At 53.0% G+C, this 19,424-nt stretch overlaps 1 protein-coding gene across 1 annotated transcript in view; it reads left to right on the plus strand.

Moving 5' to 3' along the window:
* LOC311314450 (insulin receptor-like) overlaps positions 1 to 17,609 on the plus strand; it is a 70,474-nt gene extending 52,865 nt beyond the window's left edge. Inside the window, 20 exon segments of the mRNA XM_084444805.1 lie at positions 2,296 to 2,435; positions 2,805 to 2,949; positions 3,521 to 3,735; positions 3,868 to 3,994; positions 4,895 to 5,145; positions 5,362 to 5,529; positions 6,077 to 6,275; positions 6,398 to 6,433; positions 8,915 to 9,204; positions 9,982 to 10,130; positions 12,026 to 12,182; positions 13,656 to 13,752; positions 13,993 to 14,060; positions 14,475 to 14,704; positions 15,025 to 15,135; positions 15,459 to 15,618; positions 15,744 to 15,873; positions 16,064 to 16,198; positions 17,099 to 17,189; positions 17,192 to 17,609. Coding sequence (XP_084300931.1) covers positions 2,296 to 2,435; positions 2,805 to 2,949; positions 3,521 to 3,735; positions 3,868 to 3,994; positions 4,895 to 5,145; positions 5,362 to 5,529; positions 6,077 to 6,275; positions 6,398 to 6,433; positions 8,915 to 9,204; positions 9,982 to 10,130; positions 12,026 to 12,182; positions 13,656 to 13,752; positions 13,993 to 14,060; positions 14,475 to 14,704; positions 15,025 to 15,135; positions 15,459 to 15,618; positions 15,744 to 15,873; positions 16,064 to 16,198; positions 17,099 to 17,189; positions 17,192 to 17,473 — 3,181 coding nt within the window. The 3' untranslated portion in view covers positions 17,474 to 17,609.
* Positions 17,610 to 19,424: the final 1,815 nt, after the last annotated feature.

The raw sequence follows: 19,424 nt of genomic DNA on the forward strand, positions 1-19,424 counted from the left end.
TCTTTAAGTTCAGGAAGAGACGCTGTGTTTTTCAATAAAAAAACGTTCTCAGCATTCTCTTTCTACGCTGCAACTAGAGCGTCAAGTAAGACGGACAAATTTATGATTTTCCATGGAGGAAGGGGGGAAAAATCCCCTTGTGATTTTTTTCTCTTTATTTTTCTCTCTCTCTGTTCATTATGAAGTATTTCCACTCAGCCAGAGATGGGGGGGGGGGGGGTTGGGGGGGGCAGATTTGGCAGATGATGTAAAATATCAAGAGCCTGATAAGATGGAAGCCAGGCGCATAATGGGTCATTTGGCAAAGTTAGTGTGTTTGAAGGGGGTGGCCGATGCTGATAGGGGGTGGGGGGTTTGGGGGCGGGGTTGGCCAAGGACTCCAAAACAACCCCAGGGGGACCGAGGGCAGCGTTGCGTGTCGACACGGGGACTGGCAACCCCGTGCTCACGCTGTCCCGGACCAGGGGGACCGGCGCGCCCCCCTTCGGGCCCCAGCGCGCCCCCTAACCAGGCGGCTGCTGGCGCTACGCCGTCGTCTCGGTTCCGGAAGGCCCGGTCGTGCTTCTGAACCGCGGCCCCCGTCCTCGTTCAGTCCTATTTTTCCAGGAATCGGGAGATTTGACGTAATTTGCTTGTTTTTCTCGCCGAATCCAACCTTGGAATGGCCCTGGGGGGGGGGGGGGGGGGGCAGTCATGCGGCAGTAAAACCCTGCGACCCACCCCCCCCACCACCCCTCCCTCCCCGTCTGTTTTCCTGGAGAGCGACTAACGGCTGGAGGTTGTTCTTCAGAGCCCAGGTGAACAGCAGGGGAGCTGGAGGGAGGGAGGAGGAGGGAGGGAGCGAGGGAGGAAGAGGAGGGAGGGAGGGAGGGAGGGGAGGGAGGGAGGGAGGGAGCGAGCAGGAGGGAGGGAGGGAGGGAGGGAGGGAGGGAGGAAGAGGAGGAGGGAGGGAGGGAGGGGAGCGAGGAAGGGAGGGAGGGAGGAAGAGGAGGAGGGAGGGAGGGAGGAAAGAGGAGGAGGGAGGGAGGGAGGGAGCTGGAGGGAGGGAGGGAGCGAGGAGGGAGGCGGGGGGGGGAGCGGAGGGCTTCGTGTCGAGGGTTGGCTGACGGGCGCACAGCGGCGCGGGGGCGGACCAGGAGCCTTTTTTGGCTTAAAATGTCTAAAACAGACACTCGCGCGCTCGGAACGCCAGGGCTGGAAGGGGGGAATTAAAGAGCGGGATTATGTTCTTTGGAGGGGATAACGCGGCGCTGGTTCCTGAATGGACGGGCGGGGCCGCTTCTGTCAGGGTCCCCGGCGGCCTGACGGGCTCCCGTTTTTGTGAATGGATTCCTGACAGGCAGAGCGATCGGGGCCTCCGAGGCAGCTGCTCTCTGTCCAACGCGTGCGTGCGTGCGATGAGAGGAAGTCACCTGCCCAGCCGCGCTGTGAACACGCACACCCACACATGCACACACTTCCCCTATTCGGCTCACCTCTTCATCTCCCTTTCCTCGCCCCCTCCTCTCCGTCGCGCTCTCTCTCTCTCTCTGCTTCTGATCTCCCTCCTTCGCTCCGTTCCGTCTCTCCCTCCGTTTCTCGTTCTCTCTCTTTCCGTCGGGCGCTCTGACGCTCGTCTCCTGTTTTCCCGCTGCCGCGCGTCGTCCTCGTCCTTCATCCCCCCCGCTCCATCGGGGAGAAAACGCAGTGTGTGTGTGCGTGTGTGTGTGTGTATGCGCGTGTGTGTGTCACAACGTTGAATGAAAAGGGATGAGGCATATTACATACCCCCCCACAAAAAAAAACAACAACAACTAAGGTCTATAATTAATTTATTAGGAGAATCCTACAAATCCCCTCAGAATCTCCTCCCCCATTCAGTTAAGATTCCTGCTGTTCTATTTCAAGGCCTTGTTTGATAGTTGTTCATCGTCAATCTCAATTCTCCTCAATTGGTCTTTCTCATGTGAATGTACAAATCAGCTGTTATTGCTAGAAATAATAACAAATAGAACAATAGTAACAAATATCAAAGCTGTTGTCAAGGGCGTTCTCAGTGAGTTTTAATTGGTGGTTGAATGAGAAGAACTCATAGTGGTTTGGTTGAAAACACTCCTTATCTACCTGCCTGCGCACACACACACACACACACACACACACACACACACACACACACAAACAAACAAACTGACCATTACCAGACCTGTCTGCACAGCCAGGTACACACAGAAAACCAGATTGAACCTGTCCCCTGTCTCTAAGCCCTGACCGTGTGTGTGTGTGTGTGTGTGTGTCTCTGTCTCTGTTTCCGTGCAGGCTGGAATGTACTCCGTGTGCAGGTCGGTGTCCTAAGCTGTGTACCGGGCTGAAGCAGGTGGACTCGGTGACCGCTGCCCAGGAGCTGCGGGGATGCACCATCCTCAACGGCAGCATGGTCATTAAGATCCGCGGCGGGAGTGAGTACGGCACACACACACCGACCACACACACACCGACCACTCACCGGCCGCACACCGACCGACCGACCGCACGCACACCGACCGCATACCGACCAACCGCACACCGACTGACCGACCGACCCGACCGCACACTCAGCTAGGCTGGAGCTCTAACGTGAGGGGGAGGTGCTAACATGTACCTAAAGACTTAGTGACCGTGTCCGTCTGCCTGTCTCCCCTTCTTTTTCCCTTCCGTCTGTCTGTCTGCCTTCCTGCCCGATCGTATCTTGACTACCTGTCCGTCCGTCTGTCTGTCTCTTCCTGCCTGACCGTCCCTTGACCACCCGTCCGTCCGTCCGTCTGTCTGTCTGTCTGTCTGACCCACAGACAACATAGCCGCAGAGCTGGAGGCGAACCTGGGCCAGCTGGAGGAGATCACGGGCTACCTGACCATCCGACGAGCCTACGCCCTCGTGTCCCTCTCCTTCTTCCGCAAGCTCCGCCTCATCCGCGGAGAGAAGCTGGAGGCGGAGTAAGTACATGCGCTGTATGCTGCGTTCGATTATAGAACTCTGAGGTCATTTCAAAATGGCCACCCACATCGTAAATGTCTTGACGTTGGCTAAAAAGAAAAGGTGTACACGTCTCACTAGCGAACTGTTGGCTTGACACTGATCAAACGGTAGTCATTGCTCTATATGGGTAGAAGAGCGAACAATTAGTGTAACTGACTGGTTAGCTCATGGGCTAGCTAGCTAACTAGCCAGCTCCGATCTCCGGCTTTGTAGCTCGAATGCACGTAGGTTAGAGATGATTTATTTCCCACTTGCGACTTGCCACCTCTGACCTGAAATGAACGCTGCAATAGTACAGCCCACAAGCCCACCTTTAGAACTATAAAGCCCACAATTTGAACTACAAAAACCGCCTCTAGAACTACAAAGACCACATCTCTAGAACTACAACCCCCACGTCTACAACTACAAAGCCCACCTCTTTTGTGTGTGTGTGTGTATGTGTATGTGTATGTGTATGTGTGTGTGTATGTGTGTGTGTGTGTGTGTGTGTGTGTGTCCGTCTGACTCTCTCTGTCTGTCTCTCAGGAACTACTCGTTTTACGCTCTGGACAACCAGAACCTTCAGCAACTGTGGGACTGGTCCGAACACAACCTCACCATACTGCAGGGAAGAATGTTCTTCCACTACAACTCCAAACTCTGCATGTCAGAGATCCGCACCATGGAGGAGATGACGGGCGCCAAGGAACGCAACCTCAAGAACGACATCGCCAACCGCACCAATGGCGACCAGGCCTCCTGTAAGACGGATATCATTTATCTCTGTAGTATAATTCTGTTCTGTTGTGATGTGATACTATACAGTATATGATACCTGATCTCTGAGTCTCGTTGACTGATCCTTGGCTTCCCCTGTTTTCCGCGTGTGCCAGGCGAGAACAAGGTGCTGAATTTCACACAGATCAGGGTCTCGCACGACAAGATCCTGGTGAGGTGGCAGCCCTACTGGCCCAAGGACTACCGAGACCTGCTGGGCTTCATGGTCCTCTACAAAGAGGCGTGAGTACTCCCAGCTTCCCCTGCTGCACTCCCAGCTTCCCCTGCTGCACTCCCAGCTTCCCCTGCTGCACTCCCAGCTTCCCCTGCTGCACTCCCAGCTTCCCCTGCTGCACTCCCAGCTTCCCCTGCTGCACTCCCAGCTTCCCCTGCTGCACTCCCAGCTACCCCTGCTGCACTCCCAGCTTCCCCTGCTGCACTCCCAGCTTCCCCTGCTGCACTCCCAGCTTCCCCTGCTGCACTCCCAGCTTCCCCTGCTGCACTCCCAGCTTCCCCTGCTGCACTCCCAGCTACCCCTGCTGCACTCCCAGCTTCCCCTGCTGCACTCCCAGCTTCCCCTGCTGCACTCCCAGCTTCCCCTGCTGCACCCCCTGCTGCACTCCCAGCTTCCCCGGCTGCACTCCCAGCTTCCCCGGCTGCACTCCCAGCTTCCCCTGCTGCACTCCCAGCTTTCCCTGCTGCACTCCCAGCTTCCCCTGCTGCACTCCCAGCTTCCCCGGCTGCACTCCCAGCTTCCCCTGCTGCACTCTCAGCTTCCCCTGCTGCACTCCCAGCTTCCCCTGCTGCACTCCCAGCTTCCCCGGCTGCACTCCCAGCTTCCCCTGCTGCACTCCCAGCTTCCCCTGCTGCACTCCCAGCTTCCCCTGCTGCACTCCCAGCTTCCCCTGCTGCACTCTGCTGGGTGTAGCGACTCAAGCTGGCTTAAAGAGTAGGACAGAACAGGACAGCAAAACCCCCTTTTTGTGTGAATCGCCAATGTTTTTAGGCTTCACACACAGCGAAGCACGTCAATCTCGCTCTTCGTTTCTTTGCGTTTTTCACATTTTGATTGAAGGGGTCGAGCAAAGGCTGAAATGGGGGTCGAATGGTTTTTCGGTTTTAACGGCTGTCACTCGTTCCCAGACCATACGGCAACGTGACTGAGTTCGCCGGCCAGGACGCCTGCGGCTCCAACAGCTGGGTGATCGCCGACGTGGAGCCGCCGCCGCGCGCCTCGGAGGGCAAGGACCAGACCGACCCCGGCATGATCATCCAGTCCCTCAAGCCCTGGACGCAGTACGCCATCATGGTCAAGACCCAGCTCTCCGCCTCCGACGACCACGAGATGCACGGCGCCAAGAGCAAGATCCTCTACGTGGTCACCAACGCCACCAGTGAGGCGCGCGCACACACACACGCACACACACACACACACAGTTTTGGAGAGGTTGGAGGGAGACTGGCGAGTGATGTGATCACGCTTGCGGCCTTTTATCGCACAACACTTGGAGCGCACACACACTCCCTGCCGTGCTCGTAGCAGAACTCACAACAACACACCCCGTCCATGGGGATTGGACCCACTAACCCTGTGGTGTGCTGTCTCCCAGAGCCCTCGGTGCCGCTGGACCCCATCTCCTCCTCCAACTCCACCTCCACCATCATCCTGAAGTGGAAGCCGCCCACCGAGCCCAACGGAAACATCACCCACTACCTGGTGTTCTGCCAGCAGCAGCCCGAGGACAGCGACCTCTACAAGTTCGACTACTGCCAGAAAGGTGTGAGGCCTGTGTGTGTGTGTGTGTGTGTGTGTGGGTGGGGGTCTACTGCCAGAAAGGTGAGGCCTGTGTGTGTGTGTGTGTGTGTGTGTGTGTGTGTGTATGTGTGTGTGGGGCGGGGGGTCTACTGCCAGAAAGGTGAGGCCTGTGTGTGTGTGTGTGTGGGGGGGGGGGGGGGGGGTCTACCAGAAAGGTGAGGCCTGTGGGAGTGGGGCGGGGGGGGGGGGTGCGTGCTCCAGTTGTGTCAATGAATCTGGAGAGAAGGCTGGAAAGTTTTGGGTTCTTCCATCCTCACTCCTGACTCGGCAGATTCAACGGAGAGTGCGTCTGTCTAGTGGACGGGGGCCGGAAAGAGAGCGAGTGTGACGCATCCCTTACACACACACCCTTTCTACATCCGTGTGTGTGTGTGTGTGTTTTTCTGTGTTTGTGTATCTGTCTCGGCCTGTGTGTATATGTCTTTCTGTCTATGTATCTGCCTCTGGGCGCATCTCTGTCCGCGTCTCTCCGTGCGTCCACGCCTAACCGCGTCTGCGTGTCCGCCCAGGTATGAAGCTGCCGTCCCGCACGCCCACCCACGTGGACAGCGAGGACGAGAAGAAGTGGAACCAGACGGACGAGCAGACGCCTGGCAGCCGCTGCTGCGCCTGCCCCAAGACCGACACCCAGCTGAAGAAGGAGGCGGAGGAGTCCGAATACCGCAAGACCTTCGAGAACTACCTCCACAACGAGGTCTTCGAGATCAGGTGAGGCGCTCAGATCGTCGCCCAGGAGGACGGAGCTGTTTAGGACGTGTTTGATGGGGTTGGGGGGGGCGTTGGGGGGGGGAAGAAAGTACTCAACAAAGCTTGACCTTTCACACTTTCAGAACCTCGTCCGCAGTAAGCCCCGCCTCTGACCAAGGGTAAGCCAATGAGGCAGGCGCTGGAGTTAATGCCCAGGCCCGCCCTCCTCGTTCTGACAGCCAATGAGAGCTAACAACCGTCCGCCTGTATGTCTCTGTACCAGTGGTGGTAGGAAGCCCCACCCTCCTACCAGTGTGTGGTAATTCACACCAAGAACAGGGTGTTTATATAACATCTGTCCTCACCTGACAGGCGGCCCTCTACCTGGGAAGCGTGTTTTGGTTGGCGTCAGAAGGGCAGCGGCTACTCTTTGATCTCTAATTGTCCCTCTGGTACTGTGGAAACGTTATCAGAGGCGGCACCAGAGGCTGTTCTGGCAGATGAGAGAGAGAGCGAGAGAGAGAGAGAGAGAGAGAGAGAGCTGACTTGAGATGGTGCCGGTGATTGACAGACTTTAGGGTGTGACACATGCGCTATAAAAATAATAGCCCTATTTATTCTAATCATACCCCACACACACTCACACACACTCACACACCCACTTCACCGAACGAGGACACACATGTTGAGGCAAGGTGTGATAAATCACAAGGCAAATCCACTATCTGAGCTTTTCAAATGGCAGAGCGGTCGCTGTTGGGCCGGTCTGCTCCGGCTGCTGTCCCCTCCCCAGTCACGGGCAGAGAGACGTCGTGCTCCCTCAGGCTAACCATGCTAACGGCTCTGCTGGCTCGGCTCAACGCTGAGCAGTAGCCGTACAGCTAGCTCCGTTAGCGTTGGAGCGAGCCCGCTAGTAATTGCACTCTTGATTGCACAGCGGTATCACTAGCTCTGTTAGCGCCGGAGAGAGCCTGCTAACGGTCGTGGAAGCCGGGCCGTGTGCAGCCCTTGCAGTCGGAAGCTTTTTCTGCGTGCCGACATGCTCGCATTCCAGCGCTCCCGTCAGGCAAGCACAGGACGTCTGTCAACGCTAACGCACGTTTGGCGAGCGGAGCGACTGTCAGGGTTGAAACTGAAATTCAGGTTTATCTGTCTTACAGTTTATCTCACACGCACATGCAGGGAGTGGAAACACTGAGAACACACGCATAAATGCATGCAGGAGCGGTCGCCGAAGAAACTCGATCTGCGTCCTCTTCATCCGTGCCGTCCTTCCTCCAAGGGCGGCGGGGAGCAGCGGGCAGCCCTCATCAGCGGCGCCCGGCGGGGGAACAGCTCCCAAGTGCTCGTGCCGAAGGTCTTGGTCGGGGACAGGACAGGAGAGCGACGTTTTGTATCAGGGCTCTTTGTGGTGGAAACCCTTGTGATCACGGGGAGAACATGCAAACTTCACACAGAAAGGCCCGGGAGGTACCCACCCACCCGAGCACCCACACGCCCTGGGTGGAGAACACGCCCCCCCCCCCCCCCCCGGGACCAACAGCGCCCCACGCGGGGAACCAAACCAGGCCGTTCTTGCTGTGAGGGAGGCGGCGCAAAACACCGTCCCATCCTGCCGCAAAAAAACGAAAGGGTTACAAAAAGCCATTCAGAGAGACTGCTTATGTCACAAGCATGAGCCTCTCACCACCTGCATCAATGTCAGCCGTGAAAGTGGAGAGCCCCGCTCTGCCAGGTGGTCTGTCAGGCGCTATCTCACCCTTCCCTCCTCCACACCTCTCCCTCCCTCCCTCCCTCCCTCTCTCCCTCCCTCCCTCCCTCCCTCCATCCTCCCTCCTCCCTGCTCCACTCCAGTGGGAGCCTGTTATCATCCATGCCAGACTGGGACGATAGTTCTCAATACATGACTGTCAATAGTCATGTAGATGGCCTCACCATTTAGACCTCCACCCCCCCCCTCCACACACACACACACACACACACACACACACACACACACAACCTCAGCTGGGGGTTAACCCAGTGCTGAAGTAGGTCACCCTGGTATTCAGAGAGCAAAGGGGGATCAGAACCCCCCCCCCCACACACACAAACACACTCATACACCTACACTGGCACCTCCCTTCTAGGTGTGAGTTGGCCCATGGGCACCATCTAGTGTTGAGTAGTGGTGCCTGCAGCTCCAGAGGAACACGCTAGTCCTTTAAGTTAAGGTCACCCAACAGGAAAGGTTAGTCTGGGCGCTAGCCACTTCCTCTTCCTTCTCCGCCGCCTCCTCCTCCTCTCTGTACCCCTGTGTGATTCCAGGCTGTAATTCGGCAGTAATTCTTCTACCCATCTAACCCAGCATGGACGATAGCAGACAGAGCCTGGCCAGACCAGCGGATGAAGGCTTGTGTTGCGTTAGAACCGGTGTCTCTGGGCTCGAGTAAACGTTTACTCTCACGCATGGTCTGCAGGGTCACTGGGGGCTGGGAGCGTCCATGTTGGTAGCCTTACTGTGTTAAGGACTCTCTGAGGGGATATTTAACGTCCATGTCGGCAACATGACTGTGTTAAGGAGTTTAAGGTCTGAGGTGAAGTTGAGGAAGTTGCTAAAGATATTAAAATGTTTGTTTTGCTCTTGCACCTGATTAACCCCTCCCCCTTTCCTCCCTCAGGCCATCGCGCCGCCGCCGTTCAGTGGGCGTGGCCAACGCCACCCTCCCCCGCTTCCTGACCACAGCCCCCAGCCCGCTGAACACCTCGACCACGCCCAGCCCCGGCGGGGAGGAGGGCGGCGAGGTCGCCATGGTGGTGATCAGGGTCAAAGCCAAGGACACGACCGCCGTCATCGACAACCTGCGCCACTTCACCAGCTACAAGATCGAGATCCACGCCTGCAACCACCCCAACGACTCCAGCCGATGCAGCATGGCCACCTACGTCAGCGCGCGCACCATGCCCGAGGGTGAGGCCACACACACACACACACAGACACACACACAGAGTACACACACACATCTTTCATGTTGCCGTGGTTTCCACATAGAATGGCTGAATCATCATGAATATGGAGAATAAAAATATGGCACGCACATCAACTCAAACCTTTTTTAGGCAGGTGCTGGATCAAAAACAAGTACACTATAAGAAGAATGGATGATCCGCACACTAGCTCCATTTAACATGCTTTAATCTGTGACGTTTCGAGCCACTGCTCTTCTTCAGACATGAAGGAGTCTGAAGAAGAGCAGTGGCTCGAAAGGTCACAGATTAAAGCATGTTAAATGGAGCTACAGCGTGCGGATCATCCATTCTCCTCATCATGAATATGAACACAGTTCAGTAAAGCCTAGTATTTGACTGTATAAGACAAGCTATGACTCGTAGCTCTCATTGCTCATAGCTAATACTAAATTGTAATTCATTTTATTTTCAGCACTTGTTACTAGGAGACAATCTCAAAGTGCTGAAACAATCACACAGTTTGGAGAAAAAAAACAAGCAGAATAATAAAAAGCAGAAAATAACAGAGATACTAATTCATATCTCAAATATACAGATATAACACAAAAATAGCTATTCTAAATAAGTAGGTCTTTCCCAGAGCTGTGAGCCATGAGCCATAGCTTGTCTTATACCGTGTAAACTAGGCTCAAGTCATGTTGTTGAAATGATGGACCACGCTGACGGGGTGTTTGGCTGTGCCCCCCGCCCCTCTCCCCCTCCCCCCCCCCCCCCCCAGACAAGGCTGACGACATGGTTGGTCTCGTCTCGCATGAGATGCTTACTGACCAGCCGGAGTTGGTGCACATCAGGTGGCTTGAGCCGCGGGCGCCAAACGGAATGATCATCCTGTACGAGCTCCACTACAAGAGGATCGGGGACCAAGAAGTCAGTAACCCCGCCCTCTCTGGATGACCTTTGACATCTAGCTCGCTCTCTAGAATGTCCTTTGAAATCTAGCTCGTTTCTCCTCTCCAGATGACCTCTTAAGCTCACCTCTCATCTCTAGATGACCTCTAGATGACCTCTAGCTTACCTCTCACCTCTAGATGACCTCTGGCTCACCTTTCACCCGTCTCTAGATGACTTTTGACCTCTAGCTCACCTCTAGAATGACCTTTGAAATCTAGCTCATTTCTGACCTCTAGATGACCTCTAGCTCACCTCTGACCTGTAGGGGGCCGTTTACCTTTCATTGACGTTTGGCAGACAGTATGTAGGATGGGGCTCCTTACTCTGAGGTCACTAAAGAGTAGACCTGTAAAAATTATTACATAATTGCCAAACCGCAATTATGTGACATAATCACACTTTTTTTTTTTTTTTTTTTACAGTGATTATGCTTTTTTAAATTTTTTATTAATCCTAATGTTTAAACCGAGCACTAACAGTGTACAATTTTATAATGGTTGCACTTCCAGACAGTGGCTGTTGTGTATGATAGGTTCTAGAAGCAAGATAGTTAACTAACGAAGCTAACAAGTACCTAAACCATAGCCTGGTACGACCATCCCGTTCTCTCTCTGTCCCCCTCTCTCCTAGCCTGGTACGACCATCCCGTTCTCTCTCTGTCCCCCTCTCTCCTAGCCTGGTACCACCATCCCGTTCTCTCTCTGTCCCCCTCTCTCCTAGCCTGGTACGGCCATCCCGTTCTCTCTCTGTCCCCCTCTCTCCTAGCCTGGTACGACCATCCCGTTCTCTCTCTGTCCCCCTCTCTCCTAGCCTGGTACGACCATCCCGTTCTCTCTCTGTCCCCCTCTCTCCTAGCCTGGTACGACCATCCCGTTCTCTCTCTGTCCCCCTCTCTCCTAGCCTGGTACGACCATCCCGTTCTCGCGAGCTCACATTCTGTTTCACTAACGCAGAACGGTCTGGCCTTCGCCTCCTGCAGAGCGATTATGCCAAAATCCAGACCATACCGGGCCAATCAGGGACTGTGTATTAACTGCTGTCCCGCCCCACAGTGGAAAGCAGCCCCTGATTGGTTCGTGTCCCTGCCGCTCGCTAAACAAACATGGCGGCTCACGAAGCAATGAGTGGTAAAGTTAACATTAGAAGAATAAACGCAGCTATAAGTGCAGTTATTGCAGAAATAGAATTAATCACAACACTTAAACAAGAACAAGAGTATGCACTAGCGGAGTTTCTCGGTGGAAAAGACGTTTTTGCCGTTTTTCCGACTGGATTTGGCAAAGGTTTGCTGAATGCTGATTGGCTGAAGGTGTTTGTCTGTCAAGGCAAGTACCCCCGCCCACATAATTGCTCTCTATGGGGCGAAGGCCAGACCGATATTGCGGAGCGAAATCCGATGTTCGGCTGATGCATCGGTGCATCCCTGCTAAAAAGTGCTTGGAACATAGCTCTCACCTCTAAAGCGCCCTAGAGCCCATTACCCATTGTAAACTAGGAGAAGACAGCGCCAGCTCTCAAATACAGCTTGTCGGTGGACACACCCTCATTCCTCTCTTCTTGTCTCTTTGCACAGTCTTGATTGTGCCCCATGCTTTCTCTGTGTGTGTGTTTGTGTGTGTGTGTGTGTGTGTGTGTGTGTGTGGACTCATCACTCATTTCTATTTGCTACTGCCCATTCTGACCCACAGAGTCAGTGCAAGCTTGGTTGCCATGGAGACAGCAGCGGGAACAGCTCATAGAATGTTGCATCTCCAGTCATCACTCCCCCTAGCCTTAAACGCCAGCATCTCAGCAGTGTGTGTATGATTCAGGGAGTAACTGTGTGTGTGTGTGTGTGTGTGTGTGTGTGTGTGTGTGTGTGTGATTTTCAGGAGACTAAACACTGTGTGTCAAGGCTGACCTACGCTAAGCTGGGCGGCTGCAAGGTGAGAGTGATGCACCCTGGGAACTACACGGTGAGGATCCGCGCCACTTCGCTGGCAGGAAACGGATCATGGTCGGAGCCATCCTTCTTCTTCATGCCCGACAGTAAGTCTGCTGTGGTCGCAAAACAAACTACAATTATGGTGGCGACTTGACAGCTACCCACTGGGCATTTATATGGGACTTGTAGTTTAGAGCGATTAGATTACATCCCACAAACTATTTTCTGCTGAATGCACTCTGATATCATATGAAAAAAGACAGGGACAGTCAAACCGTGCTGCTTTCTTTATAAATCTTTATCAACTTACACATTCATGCGCGGAAACCTGTGCTCTGAGAACGCTTTCTAGTCTTCACTTCTTCTGCTACGCATTGCCTGGTGGCCGTGTCTCGTGAATTTTTATTGCGGGTTTCTTTAGAGAACATTGGCTCTTTGTTACAATGAGGAATCAAGTCAGCTTTAGATATCATCTTAGATATCAACTTTATTTATTGGCGGTTTAAGCAACCAATTCTATCTTATGTTTATATAAAACAAAATAATATCTGAAGGTTACACAAAAAATACCAGAACGATTTTCACGAAACTCGATGGAGCGGTGTAGCATAAGCCAACTTAGAACCCATCCCACAGACATGGGCACTGGGCTAGTGCCCCTCTACCCCTCCCAGAGGCATGGACACTGGGCTAGTGCCTCTCTACCCCTCCCAGAGGCATGGACACTGGGCTAGTGCCCCTCTACCCCTCCCAGAGGCATGGACACTGGGCTAGTGCCTCTCTACCCCTCCCAGAGGCATGGGCACTGGGCTAGTGCCCCTCTACCCCTCCCAGAGGCATGGACACTGGGCTAGTGCCCCTCTACCCCTCCCAGAGGCATGGACACTGGGCTAGTGCCCCTCTACCCCTCCCAGAGGCATGGACACTGGGCTAGTGCCCCTCTACCCCTCCCAGAGGCATGGACACTGGGCTAGTGCCCCTCTACCCCTCCCAGAGGCATGGACACTGGGCTAGTCCCGTCCTTTTTACCCCCTAGTGGAATGAACACTGGACTTAATTTCTGTATATAGTTTTGTAACTTATGGTCTTCTGTTATTGTCTACAAAGGCTGATTGGAAAAACAAGTATGTTCAGTTGTGTTCATACATGACCACCTCATAAACACCACAATCAGTTACACCACCAAAAAGCTTACTCTTCAATGGTGCAAGTGTACTATATTTATACTGACGAGTGAGTTTAACCATTTCATCTCGATTACAAATGCATTAATGGGTGGAGCCCTGTGCTCTCTGAGCACCCTTTCTAGTTTGATTTCGTTCAATTTTTTGTTTTGAATGTTGTACCTCTCCGTGATAGCTTGGTATTGCAAGCAGTGTTAGCTTGAAAGTTTAAAATCGTAACATTTTTATTTTGGAAGGAATGCTTTGGATATTGTACCATTTCTCAGATAGGCACATCCAGGCCTCTCCCCTCCCTGAAAGGCGCTGGACTAACTGTGAATGGGAACTGATGGTGATTACCGGTTCCCTGAAGTGACAAGCAAACTGACCAATGGCTGATCTGTTTATTTGCAGAGGAGACAAGTCCATGGAAGATTGTGATTGGCCCAGTCATCTGCTTCATTCTACTTCTCTTTGTGGGAGGCGGGGTCTTCATGGTCTTCAGGAAGAAGTATGGAGATTATGTGATAATTGTTTGTGAGAAATCCTTCTACTGTCACACAGTTCTAATGAGCTCAGACCTGTATCAGGGAAGGGGTCTACTGTGTTCAACCAGGGTACAAAGTTCAAGACTAATGCGATCCTCTTACTGTGTGTGTGTGTGCGTGTGCGTGTGTGTGTGTGTGTGTGCGCGCGCATGTGTATGTGCGCATGGGTGTGTGTGTGTGCACGTGTGTGTGTGTTCAAACAGACAAACAGAGGGACCAACTGGACCCCTCATCGCTTCCTCCAACCCCGAGTACCTCAGCGCCAACGATGGTGAGCGGCCAGGTGTAGCTCAACACTCCACCACCTCACAACACACTAGAACACAGCTGTCCAGGTGTAGCTCAACACTCCACCACCTCACAACACACTAGAACACAGCTGTCCAGGTGTAGCTCAACACTCCACCACCTAACAACACACTAGAACACAGCTGTCCAGTACTGATCAGCCAAGTCTGAACCCTCCACCACCTCAACACACTGGAACACAGCTGTCCAGTACTGACCAGCCAAGTCTGAACACTCCACCACCTCAACACACTAGAACACAGCTGTCCAGTACTGACCAGCCAAGTCTGACAATTCAACCGTCTTCTAATGGGAAGTTGATGGATAATTGGATGTAAACCGTGTGTGTGTGTGTGTGTGTGTGTGTGTGTGTGTGTGTGTGTGTGTGTGTGTGTAGTGTACGTCCCGGACGAGTGGGAGGTGCTGCGGGAGAAGATCAACGTGATGCGCGAGCTGGGCCAGGGCTCGTTCGGCATGGTGTACGAGGGCCTCGCCAAGGACATCGTCAAGGGCGAGCCGGAGACGCGCGTGGCGGTGAAGACGGTCAACGAGTCGGCCAGCCTGCGCGAGCGGATCGAGTTCCTGAACGAGGCGTCCGTCATGAAGGCCTTCAGCTGCCACCACGTGGTGAGGAACCGCCCCCCCCCACGCGCCTCCCGCACGCCACAGGGGTGGGGTTGTGGGGGGGGGGGGGGGGGGGGCTGATGGTGGAGGGGGGGCGGCATCGAAACCACTGCATCCCGGGAGTCCCACTGGACGACTTCGCTGTCCGAGGGAGACGCATGAGTTTCTCAGAGTCTCCTATAGAGCTACGGCCCGGGCTCCAAACCACCTCCGCGCCGCGTCCTAACGTTCCCGGCGTTCCCGACGTGCCCCTAACTCCCCTAGCGTCGCTAAAGACGCTCCCCCGGGCGTCTCTCTCTCTCTCTCTCCCTCTCCCCCTGCAGGTGCGTCTGCTGGGCGTGGTCTCCAAGGGCCAGCCCACCTTGGTGGTGATGGAGCTCATGACCCATGGTGACCTGAAGAGCTACCTGCGCTGTCTCCGCCCCGACTCCGAGGTAACCACCCCCCCCCGACCTGACACCCCCTCCTCACTTTCCACTCTGACACAAACACCAACAGCGTTTGTTTTATGGCACCTTTAGGTAGGTTTTAAGATGGATTAGGAAGTTGTATTTGAGCTTCTCGTCCCATTGGCTGGACTGGTTGCTATAATTCTGGATTTTGCGCGCCAAACGTAATTTTCAAGGTTTGTCATATCCCCCGAGTGAAGTGCGGTCACTTTTGTGCTGTTGTTTTTTTTTGCCGTTGTTTATCCTTCACTTTATTTGTGCAAATAAATAAAACAAAATAACCGACGTCTTAACTGTGATGCTTCCAGAACAACCCGGGACGCCCCCCTCCCTCGCTGAAGGAGATGATCCAGATGGCGGCGGAGATCGCGGACGGCACGGCTTACCTCAACGCCAACAAGTTCGTCCACAGAGACCTGGCGGCCAGAAACTGCATGGTGGCCGAGGACTACACCGTCAAGATCGGAGGTTGGGGACCCGTTCGTCCCGCACAACGAGTGACGATACCGGCGGTGACGTTCGAACGACGCCACACGGGGCAACTGTTGGCTGCGGCTCTAACTGTGTATGTGTGTGTGTGTGTGTGTCCACAGACTTCGGCATGACCAGAGACATCTACGAGACGGACTACTACAGGAAGGGAGGTAAGGGCCTGCTGCCGGTCAGGTGGATGGCCCCGGAGTCCCTGAAGGACGGCGTCTTCACCGCCAACTCTGACTGCTGGTGAGGGGCGCGCGCGCACACACACACGCACACGCACACACACACACTCACTCTGCTGAGTCACGCACAACCAGGATATGCCACTCTGCTGTTTGTGTTCTTAATACAGTAGTTAATTGCGTGCGTGTGTGTGTGTGTGTGTGTGTGTGTGCGCGTGTGCGTGTGTGCGCGCGTGTGTGTGTGTGTCCAGGTCGTTCGGCGTGGTGCTGTGGGAGATAAGCACGTTAGCGGAGCAGCCCTACCAGGGCCTGTCCAATGAGCAGGTCCTCAAGTTTGTGATGGACGGAGGCTACCTGGACCGCCCGGAGAACTGTGAAGAGAGGATGTGAGTTCTGGTTCCGCTCCACATCCACACGTCAGCTCACCCGGCCTTGGGTTTTATGAAATGCGCTATATAAATGAAAGTTATTATTATTATTATTTAAAGGGTACTCGGTATTAGGGCTGTGCCAAGAAAAATGGATACAGCGGAGTTTTGCGATATTTTTCCCCACAGTACTGTATAGATTTTCCAGCCCCTCGTATCGATACATAAAAAATCTTATTTAGCTCAATAAATATACAGAACAAGACAGGGAATAAATATACAGTATAGATATAGGAAAATAAGGATAGAATTCAAACATCAATACATTATTTGTGTTTTAAACGGATTTAAAATGCCCTTAAATTTACTCAGCCGTCAGGATCACCTCCAGGTAGCAGGGGGATGGAGTTAATTGTCAGCAAATGATGTCGAGTATTTCAATGTATTTCAGTACGTATCGTATCGCAGTGTACAGTACGTATGATGATACGATTGTATCGCGCCCTCCGTTCTCACTCCTGTTCTCCTCTTCTCCTCCCCCTTTTGTGCCTCTCGTTTATCAATCTCTCACGCCGCTCTCCTCCTCCCTCCTCCTCCTCTCTCCTCCTCCTCTCTCCTTCTCCTCCTCTCTCCTCCGCCCCTCCTCTCTCCTCCGCCCCTCCTCCACCCCTCCTCCTCCTGTCTCCTCCTCCTCATCCGCCTCCTCTCCCCTCCTCCTGTCTCCTCCTCCTTTTCCTCTCTCCTCCTCCTCCTCTCTCCCCCGCCCCTCCTCTTCCCTCTCTCTCCTCCATCCCTCCTCCTCTCACCTCCGCCCCTCCTCCTCCTCTCTCCTCCACCTCCTCTCTCCTCCTCTCTCCTCCTCCTCCTCTCTCCTCCACCCCTCCTCCTCCTCCTCCCCCCCCCCCCCGCCGCCCACAGGCACAGCCTGATGCAGATGTGCTGGCAGTACAACCCCAAGATGCGTCCGTCCTTCCAGGAGATCATCGAGCTGTTCCGCGAGGACGTCCACCCGTCGAGGACGTCCACCCGTCCTACCAGGAGGTGTCCTTCTTCCACAGCGAGGAGAACAAGGCCCCGGAGAGCGAGGACTTTGACCTGGACCTGGACAACATGGAGAGCATCCCGCTGGACCCGTCGTCGTACTCGCAGCGGGAGGAGGGCTCGTCCAGGGAGGGCGGCGCCCCGGCCGGCCTGCGGGGGGGCAGCTACGAGGAGCACGTCCCCTACACACACATGAACGGTGGCAAGAAGAACGGCAGGATCTTATCCCTGCCCCGATCCAGTCCTTCCTAACATTTCCTACACCCCCCCTCTCCCCCTCCCTCCCTCCCATAATCTTTACCTTGTTAACCCCCCCCCCCCCCAGCTCGCCTCCCCCCACTTCCTCCTCCTCTCGTTTTGTAATCATTTGTATTTTATTATTTGCGCAGAAGCCCCTTAGAAAATCCGATCTCAGGACTTTTTTTTTTTTCTTCTTTTTTTTTTTGGTCCCCTCTTCCTCACGGCCGCCAAGCACAGGCAGTGCGGGATGCAAGCATGTTCTGGTGAATGTTGAGACTTTGACAGCCACACAACTAGATCGCCCCAGGACTTTCTGACTATATCTTAGATCTATATTTTTTTGATTTTCACTATTGCCAAGTTTCCAAGACTGGTCGATGGAAATATGAGAGGAAAAAGAAAAAGAAAAACTGTGAACACAAACTGACTTTAGAGAACCAGAAGGCTGCTTCTGCTCCATCTATCCAGACCCCCACCTGCACCCCTTAACACCCCCACCCCAGACCCCCCACCTGCACCCCTTCACCCCCCACCCCTTCCTCCATTCTGCATTTCCTTGTTGCGTTTTTGTTGATTTTTTCTTAAAGTGGAATCCTTTTTCAGATAGTGGCCTTTTTATATGTGGCCTGTAAACAAAGAGGAGTGTCTCACTTGGCTTATATTCACTTCCCTTGAACAATGACTTCAACATGTTGGAGCTGAGGGATGACAAAGACTCTCTTTAAGAACAAACATCTATTTGTAGAGGAAAACTTTGTTTTGTTTGTTTTGTTTATTTTGGTTCTGCAGAATTCCAAACTTCTACACACAGATTCATATGGTGTTTGGTGAATAGTTTTAATTTATTTGCTTTTATTTTGTTTATCCTTTCTTTCAGTTTTCTCTCTGTGTCCTTACAATACGGCTGAAGGATATTTAAACAGTTAAACGTTGGACTAAAGAGTTCCTCAGACTGACCAATAGCTGCTGCTTTGATATATTTTAGTGGGTATAGAATATATATAATATAATATAATATATATGGAATATTGGTATTTGTATCAATATTTTATATATAATATATACAATATTGATGTTTTTGTATATAGTTCATATTTGTACTTCATCAGATGCTATGCTGGTAAGATGTTATTTTTTTGTCAATCTTTTATTCTCTATTTTTTTATTTTTCTAACCCCAGAAATCACACAATCTCCTGTCAGTGCTCTGTCTGCTTTAGTCCTGCATACTCTGTCAGTGCTCTGTGTCTGCTTTAGTCCTGCATACTCTATCCTAGTTCTCCCTCAGCCCACCATTTTATCACATCTGCATCCTTCGAACCTCTTTCCCCCAGCGTGTTAAGCTACTGCCAGTGAGGCCTAGTGGTTTGGGAGGCCGCTTAACTACCACATAAAAAAAATGTTTAAAAAAAAAAACGTTATCAAGGGCACTTGGTCTTTAGGAGGAAGTGCACTAGTTCTCTCTGTCTTATATGTGTGTCTGCTGTCTCTGTCCTGAGAGAGCTGTGTTAAGCTGGACTGTAGGGGGCTGTGTTCAGAGTGCTTTCGATGCCCTGCTCATTGTTCCCAATGATGCTGGAGAGGGAAGGCTGGAGTGTTGAGGGACACATCACAGTTCTGCTGACCGTTCTTCATGGCCTTGGCTGTTGGTGATGGTGGTGGTCAGAGGGACTGTTCATCTCCTCTAAAGCCTGCAGTATAGTTGAGTTTAATTACGGGTACGCGTACAAAAGATGTCTGCCACGTTTCCTTTGGAGCGTTGGCTGCAGGTTGGCTGTGCAGGTCCTCAGAAATTAGCGCGACGCAAAATATGCGCTTGTCTATGTGTACGTGTTAAATTAAGCAATAAACCACTCGAGGCCGTGTGTTATAGTGATTTTATAACAGCTAGGGGGCGTTGTTAGGCACGAGTTTTAGAGTGCCTAAAACCCCCCTAGCTGTTATAAAATCACTATAACACACGG

The sequence above is a fragment of the Borostomias antarcticus genome, assembly GCF_949987555.1.
Source record: "Borostomias antarcticus genome assembly, chromosome: 10".
Taxonomy (NCBI): Eukaryota; Metazoa; Chordata; class Actinopteri; order Stomiiformes; family Stomiidae; genus Borostomias; species Borostomias antarcticus.